Source organism: Pollicipes pollicipes, unplaced genomic scaffold (assembly GCF_011947565.3).
Source record: "Pollicipes pollicipes isolate AB1234 unplaced genomic scaffold, Ppol_2.1 Scaffold_6578;HRSCAF=7798_pilon_pilon_pilon, whole genome shotgun sequence".
NCBI classification, from domain to species: domain Eukaryota; kingdom Metazoa; phylum Arthropoda; class Thecostraca; order Pollicipedomorpha; family Pollicipedidae; genus Pollicipes; species Pollicipes pollicipes.
The window spans coordinates 235,610-254,815 of NW_023596901.1; the positions used below are offsets into that span (position 1 = coordinate 235,610).

General features: G+C 58.8%; 1 protein-coding gene across 1 annotated transcript in view; it reads right to left on the reverse strand.

The window, feature by feature from the left end:
- Positions 1-19,206, reverse strand: part of LOC119106996 (semaphorin-2A) — a gene marked incomplete at its 5' end in the record, with an annotated part of 123,151 nt that overhangs the window by 52,354 nt on the left and 51,591 nt on the right. Inside the window, 2 exon segments of the mRNA XM_037230341.1 lie at positions 160-206; positions 9,970-10,057. Coding sequence (XP_037086236.1) covers positions 160-206; positions 9,970-10,057 — 135 coding nt within the window.

The following is a 19,206-nucleotide window of genomic DNA, read 5'->3' on the forward strand; positions in this document are numbered from 1 at the left end:
CCTGTGGCAGAGGTCAGGCCGAGTGTACCCTGTGGCAGAGGTCAGGCCGAGTGTACCCCGTGGCAGAGGTCAGGCCGAGTGTACCCTGTGGCAGATGACAAGCCGAATTCGGTTCCCGAGCCGTGTTCGTGCTGAGAAGTGGTTTGGGCCGTACCTGACAATCCGTTTGGCTGATGTCACTCAGGTTAATACGCATGACTCGGTCCCTGAAAGGAACAAAAGGAATGCATCAGATCCACAAGACACACTAGCAACAATGTCAACTGTCACAAGCCGCGTTTCACACAACTGCACCAGACGTTTTGCCTCCACAGGAACACACAACAAGTTAATAAGTCGGACGACTTCAACACTTGACAGATCACAGTTCATAAAATACGCGTGCATGAGTGCGCACTTGGACTTCAGCGCCTGATGGGAATAAGTGCCACCAGAAAACACACACCTTGTAGCTCAAATTCCAGCTGACTTCCGTTGCAGTGTGCCAAGCTATCAAGCCCCCGAATTTTCCCTCGTTTCTAAAAAAAATCAACCGATGTGACGCGAAGAAGGCAGGAGGATTAAATACATTCCATCGTACATACATTTGACGCTGAGCGAAATAAACCTGTCATCGCAGTGAGCGACCGATTACGAGCGCTTAACGGTCATCTCCTAGTTTCGCGCTCGTCAAAAGAGGCCACTCAAGCCCCTAGCTTTCAACAGCAGGTGATTAACGGGCGATGCATGAATCTTATCACCCGTTTAATACATTTAGGGAGCTGAGCCATCGCTTTTCATTCGTCCCAGTCGGCCAGATTGCGCCGGCTAAGCGAGCTCCAGTGTCCTGCCAGTGTCCCGCCAGTGTCCCGCCAGTGTCCCGCCTGTGTCCCGCCTGTCGTCAGCGGACACTTGCCGAGCCCCGCAGCCGACCCTCCCCCGGACCCAACAGCAGCTGCCGAGTCCGGCTGTCGGTATACTCTGTCCCGGTTACAACTTCTCCCCAGGACCGGGCCCACCGCCCACCCGGACCCACCGCCGGGCCCGAGCCGACGTCGGATCGCCACCTCCGGCGACAGGCGGCGCGGCGGACGGTGGGACGGTGACGAGGTGGGTGCCGGTAGTGTAGTGGTTAACGCGTCTGGGAAACCAGAGGTACGGGGTTCGATTCCCGCGGTGCCCGCCCTTCCTGCCAGGGTGAGAGAGGAAGGCGACGCCATAGAGCCTCAGCACTTGAGTGCGTCGTAAACTCAATAACTCCAACAACCACTACACTACACTACCTCCAATAATAACCACACACGGTGCCGAGGGCGGTGCCCGCTCAGGCTCGACGGGCTCCGGGGGCGACCCCTGCTCATTGCGGTAATGGCGCGCAGTCCCGCCGCGCTCCTCCCTGCGGCGTCCCGCGGGCACGGCAGCCGCGTCCAGCGCCACTGTCGCCACGGGACACGTGGGTCGGGCCGCGCTAATTGGTGTCCATGACCGGTCAGTCCTGGCCGATGACCGTCAACGGAGGGAGCCCCGGGAAAAACACATCGCTTAGGATCCACACAGAGGAGATGAGACGCGATGGTCTCAGTTTCGAGTACTTGCGAAAAACTTGGTTTATATAGAACGATCACAAGCATGAGAGTAAAAAAAATTATTGCGACATATGGCGTGAGGGTAGCAGTTGACATCCCATCATCGAAATGCATTACCACTCGCATGTGCGTGCCACTTTCATCATCTGCTGCCGACAAAAAGTTTCCCCGCTCGTGACGTTTATTGGCCCCGATATTGGCTGACTCACGACGGAAGCACTCACAGCGCCGCAGTGGCGTTTTTCAAACGACAAGCCCGAGCAATGGCAGAGTGCGCATTCGGATAAATTAAGCGCGTGAAAAAGCAGCACAGCGATCCCCCTCAGTGTGGACGGCTGCGCGTGTGTGGTGCTCCGTTTCGATCGCCAGCTGTCGTTTTTTTCCTCTCAGAGATTCGCAGCGATCACAATCAGAACGGACGCCTCTGAACGGGCGTCATCGTTACGAAACAGCGTCACCTGAAGTCCTCCGGCTCCGCTGTCCTCTCCGTGCTCCGCTGACCACTACACGGCTGATCACTGTCCAGAGCAGCGGAGAACGTGTTCGGCGGCTGGACCACGGAGCGCTGACATGCTCCGCCCTGGGGCGCCGACCTCGGTGTCAACGTTCCCACCGTTTTTCCGCGCTATGACCCGGCACTGACCTGACCGCACCGCACTCGCACAAGGGCCGAGGCCACGGCAGTGTTCGACTAGTTACAGTTGGCGCAGACTGGCCCCAGAGCGCCTCGCGGGCCGGTACGGGCGGCTCCGCTGAAGCTGACCGAGCAGAACAGCCAGGTCACACAAGGTCAATATCTCGAATCGAACACAAGACATGAGTGGACGACGAGCAGGTAGTGAGGTCTCCAGAGCCATACGCATCGACTTGGCTGTCTTGAGGAGCTTGTCAAGCTTTGGAAGGACCTCTCCTAGGGGCAAGCGTGCAGATGCGCAGCGAACTTGGTTGCCTTGAGGAAGCTGGGGTCAAGCCATGGAGAGACCTCTCCCAGGCGGCGTGCAAATCACAATGACTTATTTATCGAAACGAAAATTATTAGTATTGCAAGTCAGTTCGTAACGTCGGCTATGGTTGTCCAGCCGACCCGTCGAACTGAATGACCGCGTTTCAATGGCAGTAACTTACAACACAGCCGCTCACGACAAGCAATAACAGCAGGTACTCAACGGAGAGGCCATATTGGGGCTGGTAACGACCCTTAAAATCAGTTTCGGTGTAGCCTGGTATCGTTAGAAGGCACGTGAAGTCCGCTACTGCAAATTGGCAAGTCACCTCCAAGATTAAGTTGTTTTGAAAGGGAAAAACCGCGTGGGTGTGCCCAGCTAAGAGACTGGTTTGGAATACTAAGACTGATACAAGCACTCTCGCGGGCACTTATAATAAAGAGTGAATATGCATGAGCAGAGAACAGGCTTAATCATATAGTTTATGGTAACGGGATGCCACGAAAAGCGACGAAGGCTTGGACGGCAGCTTGCTACTTTTCCGCGGCGGACTGAAAAGCCTATGCAATCCAACAGAACCTGAGAAATACGGTCTCAGTTCAACGCCCCATGCCGCAATCATGACTATTTGCGTTTACACAAATCAAACGCGGTCAAAATCCATTATAAACCCAACGTGAAAACGTGTGAAACAATCCCACTCTGAAGAAGCCCGACCACAAAACCACGCCTCGCGTTCGTTTATCACGCACGTGATTCTCAGCACGCTTTCGAATTCTTCTGCGTGCTGGCATCTGATCCCTCGCTCAGAGTGTATCCCGCCCGCCTTGCTGCGAATCGGAGCTCGCAGCGACAAACCCATCTGCAGCGGCCGGCACTGGCACTCGTATATCAATGGCAGCACACCACGGCTGCTGGCAATGGCTGTAAACACAAGCTGGCGCGTTCTTAATAAATGTCATCGAATGCGCCGTGAGTCGATGGCTCGAGTCCGCCGCCAGTCCGCCCCCGCAACACGCCCCCTCCGGGCTGCGCATCGCGCCGCTCCGCCACACGCTGACGTGACCGTTTGCGGTCCAATACCAAGCTGAGATTCGACCCGTGGCCACGCGGCGCAGAAGACGTCCCCCGCGACATGCAGCGAGGACATGGCCTCGGCCGCTCGGTGCCAGAACCCTCTGATGGCAAGGACAGGCTCTGACAGTCGCATTTACATCTGTGTTGTTTACCATATGTGGATCGGCTGCCCGATATCTTGGGGCTGACTTCGACTGGAAGGTACATTCAACATTGAATGTTGCATCATCCCCTCACGTTGGAAGATACCAGGAGGCAGTGGGTAAACAAAGATACCAAACAAACCTTGAGATATACTACGAGAATACTCGACGCTTAAGGCAGCGCTCACGGTACCGATGAATGGTTGATATATTTGTTTAATCGTAACCCGGGACATGAAAACATGCTTTTGTCGGCATACGACCTCATATTGTCGTGAATAGAAGCTTGAGGTATTGTGTTCCTACAAGTTTAGCGTCATTGTCAGTATAGTTGTAATAATAGCATAAGATAGCAGTGTGAGATAGCACAGAAATGAAATTTTTCAAAATTACGTTGATCCTTTGTGAACCGGCTGGTATCGTACCTGGAAGCGCATCTACAACATGGCCAAGCATGCGTGTCCAGCATCCTCACCCTACCACCACGTATCTCGCTACTAACAAAAATCCACCGATTGGCTCAGCCCCAGGATGGGCTCGATGGGTGAGATGGTGCGGTCCTTGCGCCGGGCGATGCCTCTGCGGGACGGGGATGTGTGATGGCGTGTTTGCATGTGTGTGGCGCAGTGGGCGCAATATGTGCAGCGGGTACAGCAGCGGGCGCAGTGCAGCGGGTGGCAGGTGCATGGGAGCAGTGATTGCAGCGCGATGGGGCGTGACGTGGCGCAGCGGGTCCGAGTGGCCAGCAGCGCATCTACGAGACGGCCAGCATGCCGGCAGATCCCGGCCAAGCGCCGATCGCAGAGCCGCTGGCCAGAGGTCCGCCGGGGAGCGGTTGGCGCGCAACTCCGTCTCCCCAGGGGCTGTCTGAACGCGTGTCCGGCGGCAGCGGCGGCATTAGGGGGATTAGCCCCGCTGCCCAGCACCTGCCCCGCCGACCGAGCAGCGGCGCACATCGTGAAGACGCCCCCCCCCCCTCCGACCGCAAAGGAGAGGCGAGAGCGAGAGCGAGAGCGAGAGCGAGAGCGAGAGCGAGAGCGAGCGCGAGCGAGAGCGAGAGCGAGAGCGAGAGCGAGAGCGAGAGCGAGAGCGAGAGCGAGAGCGAGAGCGAGAGCGAGAGCGAGAGCGAGAGCGAGAGCGAGAGCGAGAGCGAGAGCGAGAGCGAGAGCGAGAGCGAGAGCGAGAGCGAGAGCGCGAGCGCGAGCGCGAGCGCGAGCGCGAGAGAGAGAGAGAGAGAGAGAGAGAGGAGAGAGAGAGAGAAGAGAGAGAGAGAGAGAGAGAAGGAGAGAGAGAGAGAGAGAGGAGAGAGAGAGAGAGAGAGAGAGAGAAGAGAGAGAGAGAGAGAGAGAGAGAGAGAGAGAGAGAGAGAGGAAGAGAGAGAGAGAGAAGAGAGAGAGAGAGAGAGAGAGAGAGAGAGAGAGAGATAGAGAGGAGAGATAGAGAGAGAATAGAGGGAGAGAGAGAGAGAGAGAGAGCGGCGAGATAGAGAGAGAGCTGAGAGAGAGAGAGAGAGTCGAGTGAGAAGCGAATAGAGAGAGAGAGAGGAGAGATGATGATGACACGCCATTGTGATTTCTTCCTCCATTAAAATTTACACGAGTGCGCTAATGGCACGCAGGTTACGCTTGCTGGCTATGGAAGAACATACCTCTGGCATGAAATGTCTTTCTAGACATTCAGTTTACTCTCAAGGTACACGATGCAAGGTTCAAGCAGGCGCGGCGGTGCGGCGCGTCGCGTCTTTTGTGCCAAACAGTTACCCACTCCGGCACCACGTCAACACAGCATGGCGGAGTAATTGATCTTGTGACAAGGACCAATATCAACAAATGCGGTAATCGAGAAGGAACAAACTGCGCCGGCGAGTAAGCAAGTCATCACAAAGCTCCAACTAATCCCGATTCCAATCGTGAAACATTCATAGCGGTGGCTTTGGCGGGCGTACTCAGGGGCCTGACTGCCGCTGGGCACGACAACGCCGACCCAATTGGACGTGCAATATTAATAAGCCAGTTAGCGCAATCATCGCTGTCTGGCATCACAGAAAGGTAGACCTTCGATTGGTCGACTGAGCCACGACATCGGTGCAGCAGAAGTCAGAAGGACGGGATGAGGGAGCGATCTCGCTCCAGACTACTGCTTATCGCTGCTGACAGCTGCCGATCATGGGACCGTGTAAGTCGGTAGGACAGAGGACATGCTTTGCACTTCCACCGCCAAGGACATGTCCAAGCTGCGCTAATCCTGAATGCAAGAAGATGATCACAACCCGACCATGGCTGCTGACTCGTTGGGTCTGAACGGCCACACAGCAGCTTCTCCCGCCTTAATCCGTATTGATGAGATGCGTGAACACTTCGCGCTCTTCGATTTACGAGACGATACATTCCTCATCGATGGCGCTTACTGCAGATAAAAGAGCCTTGCTCTCTTTTACGGGCGGCTGTTTGAATGTGTAGATCCCGGAGTATACGGTTAGCTCGAGGGCTCAGATCTAAACGTTAACCACGCGACGGCGTTCGACACAATGCAAGCTATGAGCGAGTTCGACACATTTATCTTATAGGACACACATCTTAAAAGGCTTTAGCACAAGGACATCCTCTCAAAGTTTGCCCATAAATAAGGCCCAAACATTAGTAACAAAGGCTTTGCAGGGATTCGAGCATCGGCCACGCAACATAAATATCAGCGAACAAATTTGACATCCCTGCTATGCCACGCCACTGCGTCCAAGTCACGTCGCATATTCACTGCCGCGACTTCCCTAAAGAATTGAAGCATCCGAAGTCACAAGCCTCCTCCTGTAACCATGCAGCCGGTCCCGAGGCGCCGCAAGGCGCGCGAGTCAAAGCCTGTGGTACTTCCACTTCTCGAACGCTGCCCGCAGCACAGACAGAACAGACAATTATGGTGGTGCCCCTCCCATCAAACGTCATTCTTAGTGATGCACATCGTACTTGCGTCCAAATGCTGACAACACGATCATTTCTGGAGCACTGATGCCGACACAGCATCAGTAAAAAACCATACATCAATCAAAAAAAATGACTTCCTGGCGTATCCCGCCTCAGTTGCCTTAACATTGAGGCTAAGACACTGCAAGCAATTCTGTCCCGTGCCTCTGCCTTAACGAGGCCTTTAGGCTGCAGCGTACACAGTTTGCAGTGTTCGATGGAGGCATCCACATTTATAACCAGGCCAAAATCGGAGTGCATTTAAGACGACTTGGTAAACTGACGTGTGCTCACGTTTCACAGAGGCGTAGTAGTTACTACGATGATATTTTACAAAAACGCATGGCCGGCAGTTTTTGAGTGCCGTCAATAAAGAGGGAAGCTGCTGGAATGAGCACGTGCATGAACAGTGGGGCTCAACCTGAGTTGGGCAAGTGAAACAGCGTCACCGAAAGCACCAAGCGATTCTTACATTGCATATCTAAGCCGAGACGATTCAAACCGTTGTAAAATGGAGATGTCTCTTAAAGATAAGAGACTAACTTATGCAAAAGACCACTTCGCTTATATGAGTTTTTATCGTTACGCCTCCGAGAGTGCGCCGTTACCGAACCAACCATTTTGCTGGTAAAACGTTCTCCGGGACTTGACATTATGGTCTGGGCTATCCACCAGATACACCGCACCCTCCAATCCAAAGCACCCCTCGACCGTAGACCTTCGACGTCCCACATAGTTTAACTCCACCGCAGCCGTTCCAGGAAAACGCCGTAACATCCAACGGTTACGAAACCTGCACCACAGTAGTCGCCTCATCGCAGACGGCCCATCAGCTGTGCTCATTGACAACTGATCGCTCCATTCGAGCCGCGCCGGAGTCCGGGCGTGCCTAATATGGTGTCAAGCTCAGGCAGCGGTGTTCCTCCTCGACACTTCTGTTGCGTCAACGCCGGCTTCAAACACCGCTTCTGGTGCAATGGCGCAAGACAGGCAAAGGCGATGTATGACGTAACGCAGCAGCTCCGTCATGGGACTAGATTGGCGTCCGAGCCATGCCGAGCGGTGTGAAGGCGATTCTTTACATGCAACGCTCATAGACATTACGTTAAGCTCTGCAACCTTGGGCGAAACTCAGTCCACTCTGAGATGAATTTTACGACGACTGGGGTGACTATTTCGATCACATAGCAAGTTTATACCGGTGGAAACGGCGTTTACTATCGCCTCCTGCCACACGTCCATCAAGCAATAACACCCAGCCACGTGCCTCTTCGTGCGTCAGACGAGCGCGTGACTAGATACTGCGGTATGGTATGGCGCAGTGGCAACGGCCACATCAACCTCACTGAACTCGTTTATCCTTTATTCCCGCTGAACAATAACCTCGTTGGTGGATCCGCGCGCTTGTTTTCTCTAGACCCTGCGACTGTTGCTCTATGCGCGGCCCCAGGGATGAGGGCGACAGGCCTTGACCAGCACCCCCGGTCTCCGTGCGGAGCACCGCCTGTCCAGTGGAGTCGGCCGTGGCGACCGCGACCCTGATTGGGCACCGCCCACCCGACTCTTACAAACCCTCGTTGGATGCGCCGCCGACCCCGACCGCCTCCCTCAGTGCATCGTACGTTCCGACGGCGCGGCCCCCGCCGACGGCCCAACGGCGGCCTTCGAGCCCACGCGCCGCGCGCCCGAGCGCCCGGGGGTCGGTCAAAGGTCGCGGCCTGTCCGCTGCCGAGCGCCGCAGCGTCAGACGCTGCCGCTGATGTTCCGCTTCCGTTTCACCGGCGGCCACCTTTCGTCACCTGCGCGATGTCCCGTGTTTGTCGCCATCCCGGTGACGACGTGAACGGCGAACGGGAGGGAGGCCATTGCATCATGCAGTGACGAAGCCAGAGGAGGCGGTCAGGTCGGGGTCCAAACGGTGGCAGCGCCGCAAACTGGACGGCTTTGAGTTTAGTGGTCTACCTCCGCCCTGCATGCTGTTAATGGTCAGACCGCGGTCGATAGCTCCTTGCACGGAAGCTTGGCTGCCGTCGTGCCATTTCCTGTCAATGCCAATCGAGCCAGCGAGCTCACCACGCTCCGTGGCGGGCCCGTGGCTGAGACCGACGCCCCAGCCAGGCGGCGGCCACACGCATGGCCCGGCTGTGGGCGGGTGGACGAGCCAGTCCTGACGTCCGCCGGGTCGCCGGACGGTACGGCGGTCTACGGTTTTGACCCGGGTGGGTCATCAGACGTATGGGCCATCGGATCATCAGGTCATTGGGTCATGCCGGATACCAGTGGCCGCGGCGTAATAGCTTCTGTGTGTGTTGTCTGTGTCCAGAAGCGAGACAGTATGTGTTGTCTCGCAGGTTTCGTGGACACTCGCACTCCCCCTCCTCCCAATTAAGTTTCTGTATTCCAGCCTGACGTACCAGGGCAACACAGCCACCCAGATCGGCACCTGTTGTCCGTTGGCGGGAGGTTGGCCAGCTCGCCGTAGCCCGGTGACACCCCAGCAGACCACAGAGCCGGCGGACAGCGCCACCGCCGGACCACCGGACCCTCCGCCGGGTGCAGCACGTCCGCTCGGCACGGCGCCACATGCCGCTCGCGCAGCATCCACGATACGGCCGACAGCGCGGGGGCAGCGGCCCGTAAAAGCATCACGCCTATCGGCGACTGGCGGGGCGTTATCCATTAGCGGCGGCCGGGCCGGCACACTCCCGTCAAAACCCGTAATGACATTATCAGGCGCGCCGGTGCCGACCTGACGGCGGCACGTGACGCGCCGGTCGCGCCAAACTGCCGCTCTCAGCGCGACTGGCGCGGCCGCGGGGCCCCGGCCGCGCGCCGACACGGTCCAGAGCCGCACCGGCCGTCTCAATCAGCCGGCCTAACGGCCCGCTTATTTTGACACGAGGTGATAGAAGCGCGCAAGGCCGCCGGCGCGACGGGCCGTCGTTCTGGGGGCGACCGCGCTGTCCGCCGCGTCGGGAGCGGGACGCGGCGGACCGGGCTGTGCTCCAGCTGGGGGCTCTGCCGGTGCCGTGCGGCCGTTCCCCAGCTGGACAGAGCAAGGTCGCGTCGGCACTACACCGGGACATCAATCGGACCCCGCATTCTGCAGCGGACGCCGCGCGCACCTCGCCGACTTTTACGACGATCTTAAACAGAAAAGTGGCCGATGTTCATCTTGAGCCACAACAGCGGACAACGAGCGACTCACGTCCGTTCACCTGCGCGGAGTGACACGCAGTAAACTTGTGCGTCTATCCGACGCCGCATCGACGAGAGCACTCACATGGCACCGACGTAGAGCGCGTCTCGCCGCTCGTCCAGATGGAACGTCCGGTAATAGAGCTTTCCGCAGGTCAGCTCCTTGACGTGCTCTGAAAGAAGAGAACGGCGGCGGGTCAGACAGCGCACCCCTGCGGACCGGCGCGGTACTAACGGTCCGACAGCTCGTCCCCGTGCACGAGCACCGCTCACTGTCAACAAATCGCAGCTGATACACAGTATCAACGCTGTGCAAACTGTCCGCAGGTTGCGCCAGCCTCTTCACCCCGTCACCGCGAAAGGCAGGCTGGATAGCCTCCTGAAAGATCAACGTGCACAACCATTCGTTCTGCAGAGGCGAACGTGCAACACTATTTGGAAGCAAACAAGTGCGGCACGCCACGGCTTCATTAATCACATCACGAAAGGAAAAATTGTGACGCCATTGCTGGAGGAGTCATTCGAAGGGCATTCTCGAGGCCCGAATCCAAACAATATGTCCACCATCAAGGCGATTAGAGCGTGGGGCTGACCACACCAGCCTGGCTCCCGGTGCACCCCGGTGACATACGGCACTGGCCATGGCTTCGCTAATAATTTACGACAGCACTTAGTCCCCTGAAGCACCCTTCACGACCCTCAAACGACCCGAGTCAATTAATAGAGGCTAAATAATGGGTTTATGTCGGCTGGCGTTGGCACCGCGGCCCGTCAGCCCTACAAAGGCGGCGCCAGTTCACCGGACGAGGGAGCCGTGCCAGAGGGCAGCACCTCAATCACACGGCGGCCGAGCATCTCCCGCCACTGAAGCAGTAACTGCTCATTCGAAAACTTAATCGCCTAGGTCAGGACTAGCGTCGCGACGAAGCCGGATGAGAATGAATTGAGCGAGTCCGGTCCCCGAGCGCGAGCGGTCGGAGCTGCGGCGCTCGTCGGCCCCACACGGTCGGCCGAGGAGTGCTGAGAGACCCGCTGGGTGGCGTGCAACTGCGCGACGTGGTCGCCCATGGTGAGAGAAGACTGCTGGGAAAATGGTATCGCCCGTGACGGCGCGCCTACGGCCGAGCGACACCCGCTTCCTGGAGTCCAGAGGCTCGATTCATTTCAAACCGGAGAGCGGGGCTGCACGAACTAGGCGTCCCCCCCCCCCTTGTCGACTGGAACGAGAAACAGCTTCACACCGGAAGCCAGTACACCTCCATGGGCGTGATACGCCCCCCCCCCCCCCGCCCCTCGCGAACGATTGCCAACACCGTGATCAGTCAAGTCGGTGATGGCTTCATTAGCCCCCGAGTCTATCTGTTCCGGCCGGCGGCCAGGGTGCTGCCGGAACGCGGGGCTGGGCAGTGAGGTCAGCACGAACCGGGACGGGATGTCCTGCCTGCCCCCGCGGCGCCAGCAACGGGGCAGGGTCGGCCACACGTGCCAGACGGGTCTGACGCGAGGCAGTAGGTTGCGAACAGTGAGAAACAGCGCATCATTTCCAACCTTTGCCACCGATGAACAGGATAGGATACTTGTTGTTTTCCATACCGATGTAGCACAGAGGCGCTGACATAGTTACAAAGTTCTATTCCAGCAATTATTTGGGGATGCTTTTGGAGGTATCTTGGATATAGCTGGGGGAGAGGGGCCGTTGAATAGACACAGAATGCCTCCATCGTTTCTCTCCCGCTGGCAGCCGGTCGGCACACTCGACACAATTCATCCGTGACGTCCCACTGCTCTGTCTCACAAGAGCCGTCACAGTCCATCACCGTCGAGCCCCCGCAGCGCCATTGTCCCGTCCGTCCCCTGACCGTGCATTACGACGGTCGTGAACGACACCTGCTCGACCGTGGACCCGAGCGGAGCGCGCACGCACGCGACCGGCCCGCCAGCTGCACAGCGGCGGGCCGGCGGCCGCGGGCGGACCGAGCCCGGCTGTCGGACGCGGCCGAGCGCAGTGCCGCTGTCCTCCGGTCACCGTCGTCACGCCAGCGGGGAGGGGAAGGGCCAGCGGGACGGCGCACCCCGCAGGATCCGTCCGGCAGGCCCTGCTCCAGCCGTCGCCGCAGAGCCGCATTATTCAGCAACCGGAGCTGGATGGCGTCGGCGATGAGACCGGACTGGACTTCTTCGGGGAGTGCGTGTCCCGTCCAGCGCAGACGTCCTGGGTGGTCACCCCCCACTCCGTCACATTTGGTACAGCGCAACGCAGAAACTTCACATTTGGAAGAGGTACAGTTAAGGATAGAGGAGCGCACAGCCACGAGTTCACTGATGACATTTGTATGGGCAAGCAATATGCGGGGATAAACTTCGAGCGAACTTCGGACTTCATGTACATAGGCCCTCACACTAGAGATGAGTCCGCCGATCCAACTACTGATGCGTTAATCCAAGTTTATGGCCGACGAGGCTCGGCAGGAGTTCCGCTGTGCTTTGTGTTCCTGCATGCTTGACGCAAATCAGCGAGCCAAATGTTACGAGTTCTCACACGTTCTCTTTTCGGCTGAGCCCGGTCTGCGGCGACGGACGACAGAGAAGCAGCGCGGACACACCGTTAGTTCGTCAGTTATTGGGGCTTTTGGGCGCTTCGACTGCGCGGTCATACAGCGCCCACACATGGACGCAGTGATGATGTCACCAACGATCCGCACCAGCGGCACCAGAAGCTGCAAACCAGCGGCAGCGGCCCCAGATTCTCCGCGGGCGCACCGGCACGGCGACAGCCACCGCAGCCATGCCGGCCGTCCTGGAGTACCAGCGACTCGCGGAGAGGGTAGCACCGCCCGTCAGCGAGCGCTGCGGCGCCTCGCCGCCGGGTGACAGGTGAAGTGACAGGTGAACCGCGCGGCTTGCCTTGCCCCGACGGCCTGAGCACCGGGCGCGCATCGACCAGCCGTCGTCCAGCGCTGCCTCCACAGACGACACCAAGAGACACCTCCGACCGCTCCCGGCCGGCGGCCGGCCGACATCAGCCCGTCCGTCCGTCACCGCTGACGCACCTCACCCGGCGGATCGCGGCCGACATGTCGGCGCAGCGCGGCGCGGCGCCGACATGTCGCCCCACTGACGCCGGACGCAATTTCGGACAACGGTCGCTGCGACCGCGCACTTCAGCGGCGGCGCCGGCGAGCTGGTCGATTAGTCGGCGGGTTATGACAGGCAATCAGGGGTGGAGGGTACCGGCGCCGGCCAGCGGCGCCGGTATGCGCCAATTAGCGCGCGTTCCGTCCGGCGAACGTGCATTCGTGGGGCGCGTGCCTCGAGCTGCGCGGTACGACGGCTGTTACCTGTCCGGGCGGCGGCCGGCGCCCACTTTATGCGGTCCCTCTGTGATGGGGCGTGTCAGGCGCGCGGGTCGTGCAGCTGGTGGGGCGTTATGTGCAGCTGGTGGGGCGTTACGCCGTTTGGGAGTTGTTCGTCCAGAGGGAATTGAAAGAACGGAAAGAACTCGGCACTAGGATAACGAGCAGTCATTGGCCCAGCTGGAATGGCGCGTTGTTACGAGTCGTAATGACGCGAAGCATACTCATGATTCTGACAGCTGGTGGCCATAGAAAGAACTGCCAAATTAACGTGGACGAACCCTAAGCTTGTTGCTAAAGTGAAGTGCAGCCTCACGATAAAATGTAGGCAAAGCTTCAGCAAAAACGCGTCTCCACCAACAGCCTCCAAAGGTGGAGCACATTGTCATGACTTTGAACGGACTAGTGTCCCTCGGCCTGGCCGTGTCCGATGGCTGGCACAGCTGCCGCACCGCTGGAAATGATGGCCCGTCCGTCGGCAGACCGCTGACGCCGCCGTCTGTACCTGACCGTTCTCTCTGACAGCTGAGCGTTTGACTGACGGCGCGCCGCGCAGCACCGGATGGATGCGGCGGTGTACGAGCCCGCACGCTAGGTCGGTCACCTCAGACCCAGGGACGGCGAGCCCTTGACCCTGGGACCAGCTGGGATCGGCCGCCGGGGGTGGCCGGGTCGGCCGGAAGCCGGGACGCCGCCAGGCGGAAGTCGTCGTCTTCGGAAGGCGGCTCCCATATTCCCAGCAGCCAGCATTTGGCACCGTTTTGCTGACGAGGTGCCAAAACCGACGGCCGGCTCTATCAATTTAAACAACGAGCCAACTTTGCCGCCGGATGAATTTTCCAGCAAACTTGCTGGCCTGACAGAGACACTTACACGGCCTGTAATTTGGTCAACTTTTAATCCACGCGCGCCAGCGAAAAGTTTCGGACCCATTATTAATGAAGTATGAGAAATTGGATATGCACTACTTTACCAAATCGATGCGCTTAGACGGAAGGCAATTATTTCGTAATGACCTGTTCAGTGATGAATAGCGCATTATAATAGTGCCTAGCGTCTGCGGCGAGCACGAATTCCGGGCTGACATTTGAAGGAAATTAATGCGTTCAAGGAACAACTACCTCTGTTGGTACTCAGCCCGTCAGGAGGCGATCGTTGCGCGGGATGGCTGGATGTTGACCTTGACATATGGCTGGTGTGTTATATACACACATAATGCCACTGACGCTGTCACCATGAGCACAAGTCATCGTCGGCGATATAACGAACTGCCGATTCCACCACATGATTTCGTGTTGGGATCTGTGCTCTGTGTGCCGGCGAGGCGAACACGAGCTCCGCGGCTCACTGCCTCGCCCAACGCCTGGTATTCACTCCGCTTCGTCCGCGAGAACCGTGTTGGCTGTCTGTGTACATTACATCCATTACGAACGCCTATAACCGTCACTAACGCGAGGAAAACGGCGCCGTCCCGATATAATTCAGCTCGTGGCGCGATGATAATCATCACCCTCCGCCCCAACCGGCACGCTGTTGATTGCTGGGGCTGGCACGAAGCGGAATGTCCAGCGTGCTGCTCTTGCTGCTTCATCGGGACTCATGAGGACTTCCTGGGGCGCTGACCTCTTCATCCGGGTCGAAACATGATCGGCGCCCAGAGCGGTGGCAATGCATGCACAGCCAGCAGCGTTTCATGGGGATCATTAGTGGCAACATTAGCGGCCATGTCGTTGGCTACCGGCTGGAATGTTGGTCGGGTTTGCTGGCCTGGTGGGTGTGAGCGTGTGACGCCGTCTCGGTCTGCTTAACGCGAGCGGAGCACTGCGCGATGTGACAGGCTGTGGCGCTCCCCGGGCCCGCGAGACGGGCGTGGAAACAGGCGGCGCCTGTTGTCCCGTCCGTCCCGCACGCGCAGTGCATAGGCTGATGTGCCAGCTCCCTTAACAGCAGGAGTGGGAACAGCCTCCGCGCGGCGGCGGCTCTGATTTGCGGTAGCTCGCCGTCGTGGTGGGATGACGACACAGGCCGCCCAGCAACCGTCATCAGCCCACGAAACCTTAAATGGCCATTTAACCGTGCTTGATACATCCTCGTGGGCTTCACTCCGCTGAAAGGCTAGTGCGTCGGTCATAAAGACTCATGCAGGCTGGCTGTGTGGCTGTCATGTTAAAAAAGTTGAGATGGAATATGAAAATCAACGAAACATTGTTTGGATCAGCCCGTTAGAGACAAACAAATAAGCCGGATTACCGTGATAAATAAAAGAGAGCCAAGGAATCCACCGCCTCTGGCCGCATAGGCCGCCTTCAAGCAGACAAACGGCGACCCATGTGCCCCGAGGCGTCCCGCCGACGGCGACAACTCGCACAGACCAGGCGCCGCACCGGTCCCCGCGCCGCCGACCCAGGACGCCCAAGGGCCGCATCCGGTCACGGTGGCGGGCGCGGGATGCCCACATCAGACGAGCCGGTCACGGTCCGTCCGCGGCTGGCTCGGGTTCAGAGCGTCGTCGGCGCGCCCCGCCGCCGCGCCGACGTCGGCGGCGACGGCCGGACACGCCGGCCCAAAACGGTCGCGCCGTCTGCCGAGCGCGGCGCGGCGGAAGCAACACCGTCCACGGATGCAGCGCAGGCTCAGCCGCCGCTGACACGCGAAAACATCCCCCGCCCGCCGCTCAACAAACATCGCCCGGCTTGTCAGCATGGGGCTCTGCGGCTCGGGTTCAGGGGGCGGGTCACAGATCAATCCGGCGGCGGAGTGAGTGTCGGCTGGCGAGGTCGCCGCGACCGCCCGATGGCGGGCCGCCGCACGGGACGTAACACGGGTAAGCCATCCGGAGCGCCACGCCCACTTCCTTCCCACAGCCGCCGGCGCTGCAAGGCGAGGACCAGCACTGGCACGGAAAGGTGACGTCACCGACGTCGATGACCAGCGACTGGCGGAGGTGACGTCACTTCAGGCGCCAGAGACGGCACAGGATGACAAGCTGTCAGTGATCACTGGCCTGAGAGGTTAACGCCGAACCGTGACCAGTGTCCGGCCAGGACATGGCGGTGCCAGCGGCCAGTGGCCGAGACAAAGTCGTGTCAGGATAAGGTGGTGCCAGCTACCAGTGGCCGAGACAACGTCGTGTCAGGATAAGGGGGTGCCAGCTACCAGTGGCCGAGACAAAGTCGTGTCAGGATAAGGTGGTGCCAGCTACCAGTGGCCGAGACAACGTCGTGTCAGGATAAGGGGGTGCCAGCTACCAGTGGCCGAGACAACGTCGTGTCAGGATAAGGGGGTGCCAGCTACCAGTGACCGAAACAGCGCCGTGTCAGGATAGGGTGGTGCCAGCTACCAGTGGCCGAGACAACGTCGTGTCAGGATACGGGGGGTGCCAGCTACCAGTGACAGGAACAGCGCCGTGTCAGGATAGGGTGATGCCAGCTACCAGTGGCCGAGACAACGTCGTGTCAGGATACGGGGGGTGCCAGCTACCAGTGACCGAGACAACGTCGTGTCAGGATAAGGGGGTGCCAGCTACCAGTGACCGAAACAGCGCCGTGTTAGCCGAGACAGAGCTCCTACGCAGCTCACGCTTCTCATGCGTTTTGCCTCGCCCTGCTCTGATTCCAAGTCAGTTAGTTCATCTTCGAAGGTGAAACAGGCCAAATGCACTGGCAAACGCGGCGCCTCATGCATCAAAGGAAAGGCCGAAGGCCAGATTTCCACAATAATATGGAAGCACCCGCAGTACTTAATGTTTATGGAAAAAATAAGGTGATTCTGTAAAGTCTGGTAGAGTCCACAAAAGAGATGCAAGGATTCACTCGTGTCCTCCGATGCCTTAAATAGTTCTGGCGGTAGGTTGTTATAAGTCAATCACTTAGCCGTATCAACTGACTGACGAACTCAACATCAGGGCATCCGTGTCCAGTGGCCGATCAGTTGCCATGGAAAATCCAGAATGAAGTGGCGTCGGTGAAGGTCCAAAGATCTAGAATGGTGTGGCTCGAGTAAAGGTTTCGAATATCTTGGCATCGATTAAGGTCTACGATGCCATGGCTCGGACAAGGCTCCATGGTAGCGTGCCGCCCACGAAGGTCGAGGATGACGTGATGTTGGCAAAGGTCCGGGATGACGTGGCGTCGCTGAAGGCCCTGAGGTTCGAGATGACGTGACGTCCGCGATGGTCTGGAATGACGTGGCGTCGGCGACGGACCAGAATGACGATGACGTGGATGGTGGTCCCAAACGACAGCGCGTCGCACGCCGGTCGCGCCGAGTGCCAATAAGCCGGCGTCGCGTGGCTCTTAGCCGTGTCAAAACAGAGCGCCGGGCCCGGCTCGGCGGCGTCTGCAGCGGCCATCGTCGACAGGCGGCACCAATAAACGGTCCGTCAGAGTAGCGGCCGGCCCGCCGACGACGGCCGACCCACTGACAGAGTCAACCCACCGGCCGCCCGCCCGCCGGCCCGCTGGGAGACGCCACTGGCTGACGGGGCCGGCCGCAGACCCATCGACAGTGTCAGCCCACTGACAGAGACCGCTGGGGGCGTGGCTGACCCACTAGCCACTGTCCACTGAAGATATGTCCACTGGGGCATGTCCACTGGGGGCATGGCTGACACACTGACCACTGTCCACTGGAGACTTGTTCAATGGGGGCGTGGCTGACCCACTAGCCACTGTCCACACCACTGTCCGCTGAAGACATGGCTCACCCAATGGCATAGTCCATATACTCAGAGTCCACTCATAATTCACTGGCAGAGTCAACGTGTTGAAAGAGTCAGCCTTCTGGCCGGCCGCTCGACTGAGTCGAGCCAGCAGCAGACCCGACTCCTCGATAGAGTCCGCCGACTGTCAGCACCGATCCGCCGACGCTCTGCCCAACGACAGAGCGAACTCACACACCCCGAATCCACCGGAGGTCGAAGTCGACTAACTGGCGCGACCGACTGGCACATGGTCGGAAGGCCAAGCCGCTCAGCTGGCGACGGACAGCGGACGCTTCATCGGCGAGCCGCGTCGACAGGCACGCCGGCCAGCTCACGACGAGCTCGCTCACGGTTCCACCGCCGCGAGTGCGGGGCTCACGACCAGACCATGTGTCTGACGCCGGCTCTGCCATCCCTCCGCCGCGCAGGCGCGGTGACCGACCACCGACCGCGAGCCGACCGCGAGTGCCGACCACGGGCCGGCAGATGCGGACCGAATGCGGTGCCGGCATTTGCTTATCGGCTCCGACAGAGGGCGAAGCGAGGCGAGGGGGAGGGGGCAGGTCCCAATTTCGTAAAGATTCCTATTCCGCGTATGATGTTGCACACATTCCGCAGATGGTCTAGCAGCGTGACGCCCATAGAATCGATGCCCAGTCAACTTTCAGCCCGTGGAGATGATGTGTGGTACAGCTCGGGCAAGCACCAATGCCAGGCATGGTGTGTACATGTCGGCCGCTGTCCGCACTCGCTCGAGCCGATATGTTCTGTTACACCATGCTGCCATACTGGCTTACAGGCTCTCGCTAAGACAAACAAGCCGGAGTCTGAGGGTTGCACTCGTTCCTTATCAGCGGTTAGCACATGTGCATGGAGGCGGCGACTTGATGCTGGCTGGGGGCTGCCGCACGGTGAAACGTTCTCTCAATTTCACAAAGAATAGTGCGTGCCAAGCGCGAAATGCATATTGCCAAGCGTGAAAATTATAGTGTCACATGTGAAACCAGATACGACCGGCCAATTTCAGACAGTAATCAACAGCATAGGTGAGCTGACCCCCAGCCGAAGCCCTGCAGAGCTTCTGTTCCCATGGAGCGACGCGGGGAGCGAGGGTCCGTTCCCAGTCCCGGCAAGCTGTGCACGTGGTACACGTGAGAGTTGAGCACTGCCACCGCGCCCGGCTGCAACTCTAGGACCTTCTGTTTGTGTTTATACGATGAGCCCAGCAGTATATACGCCTGCAGTCGCCCAGTGCCGACAGCCAGCG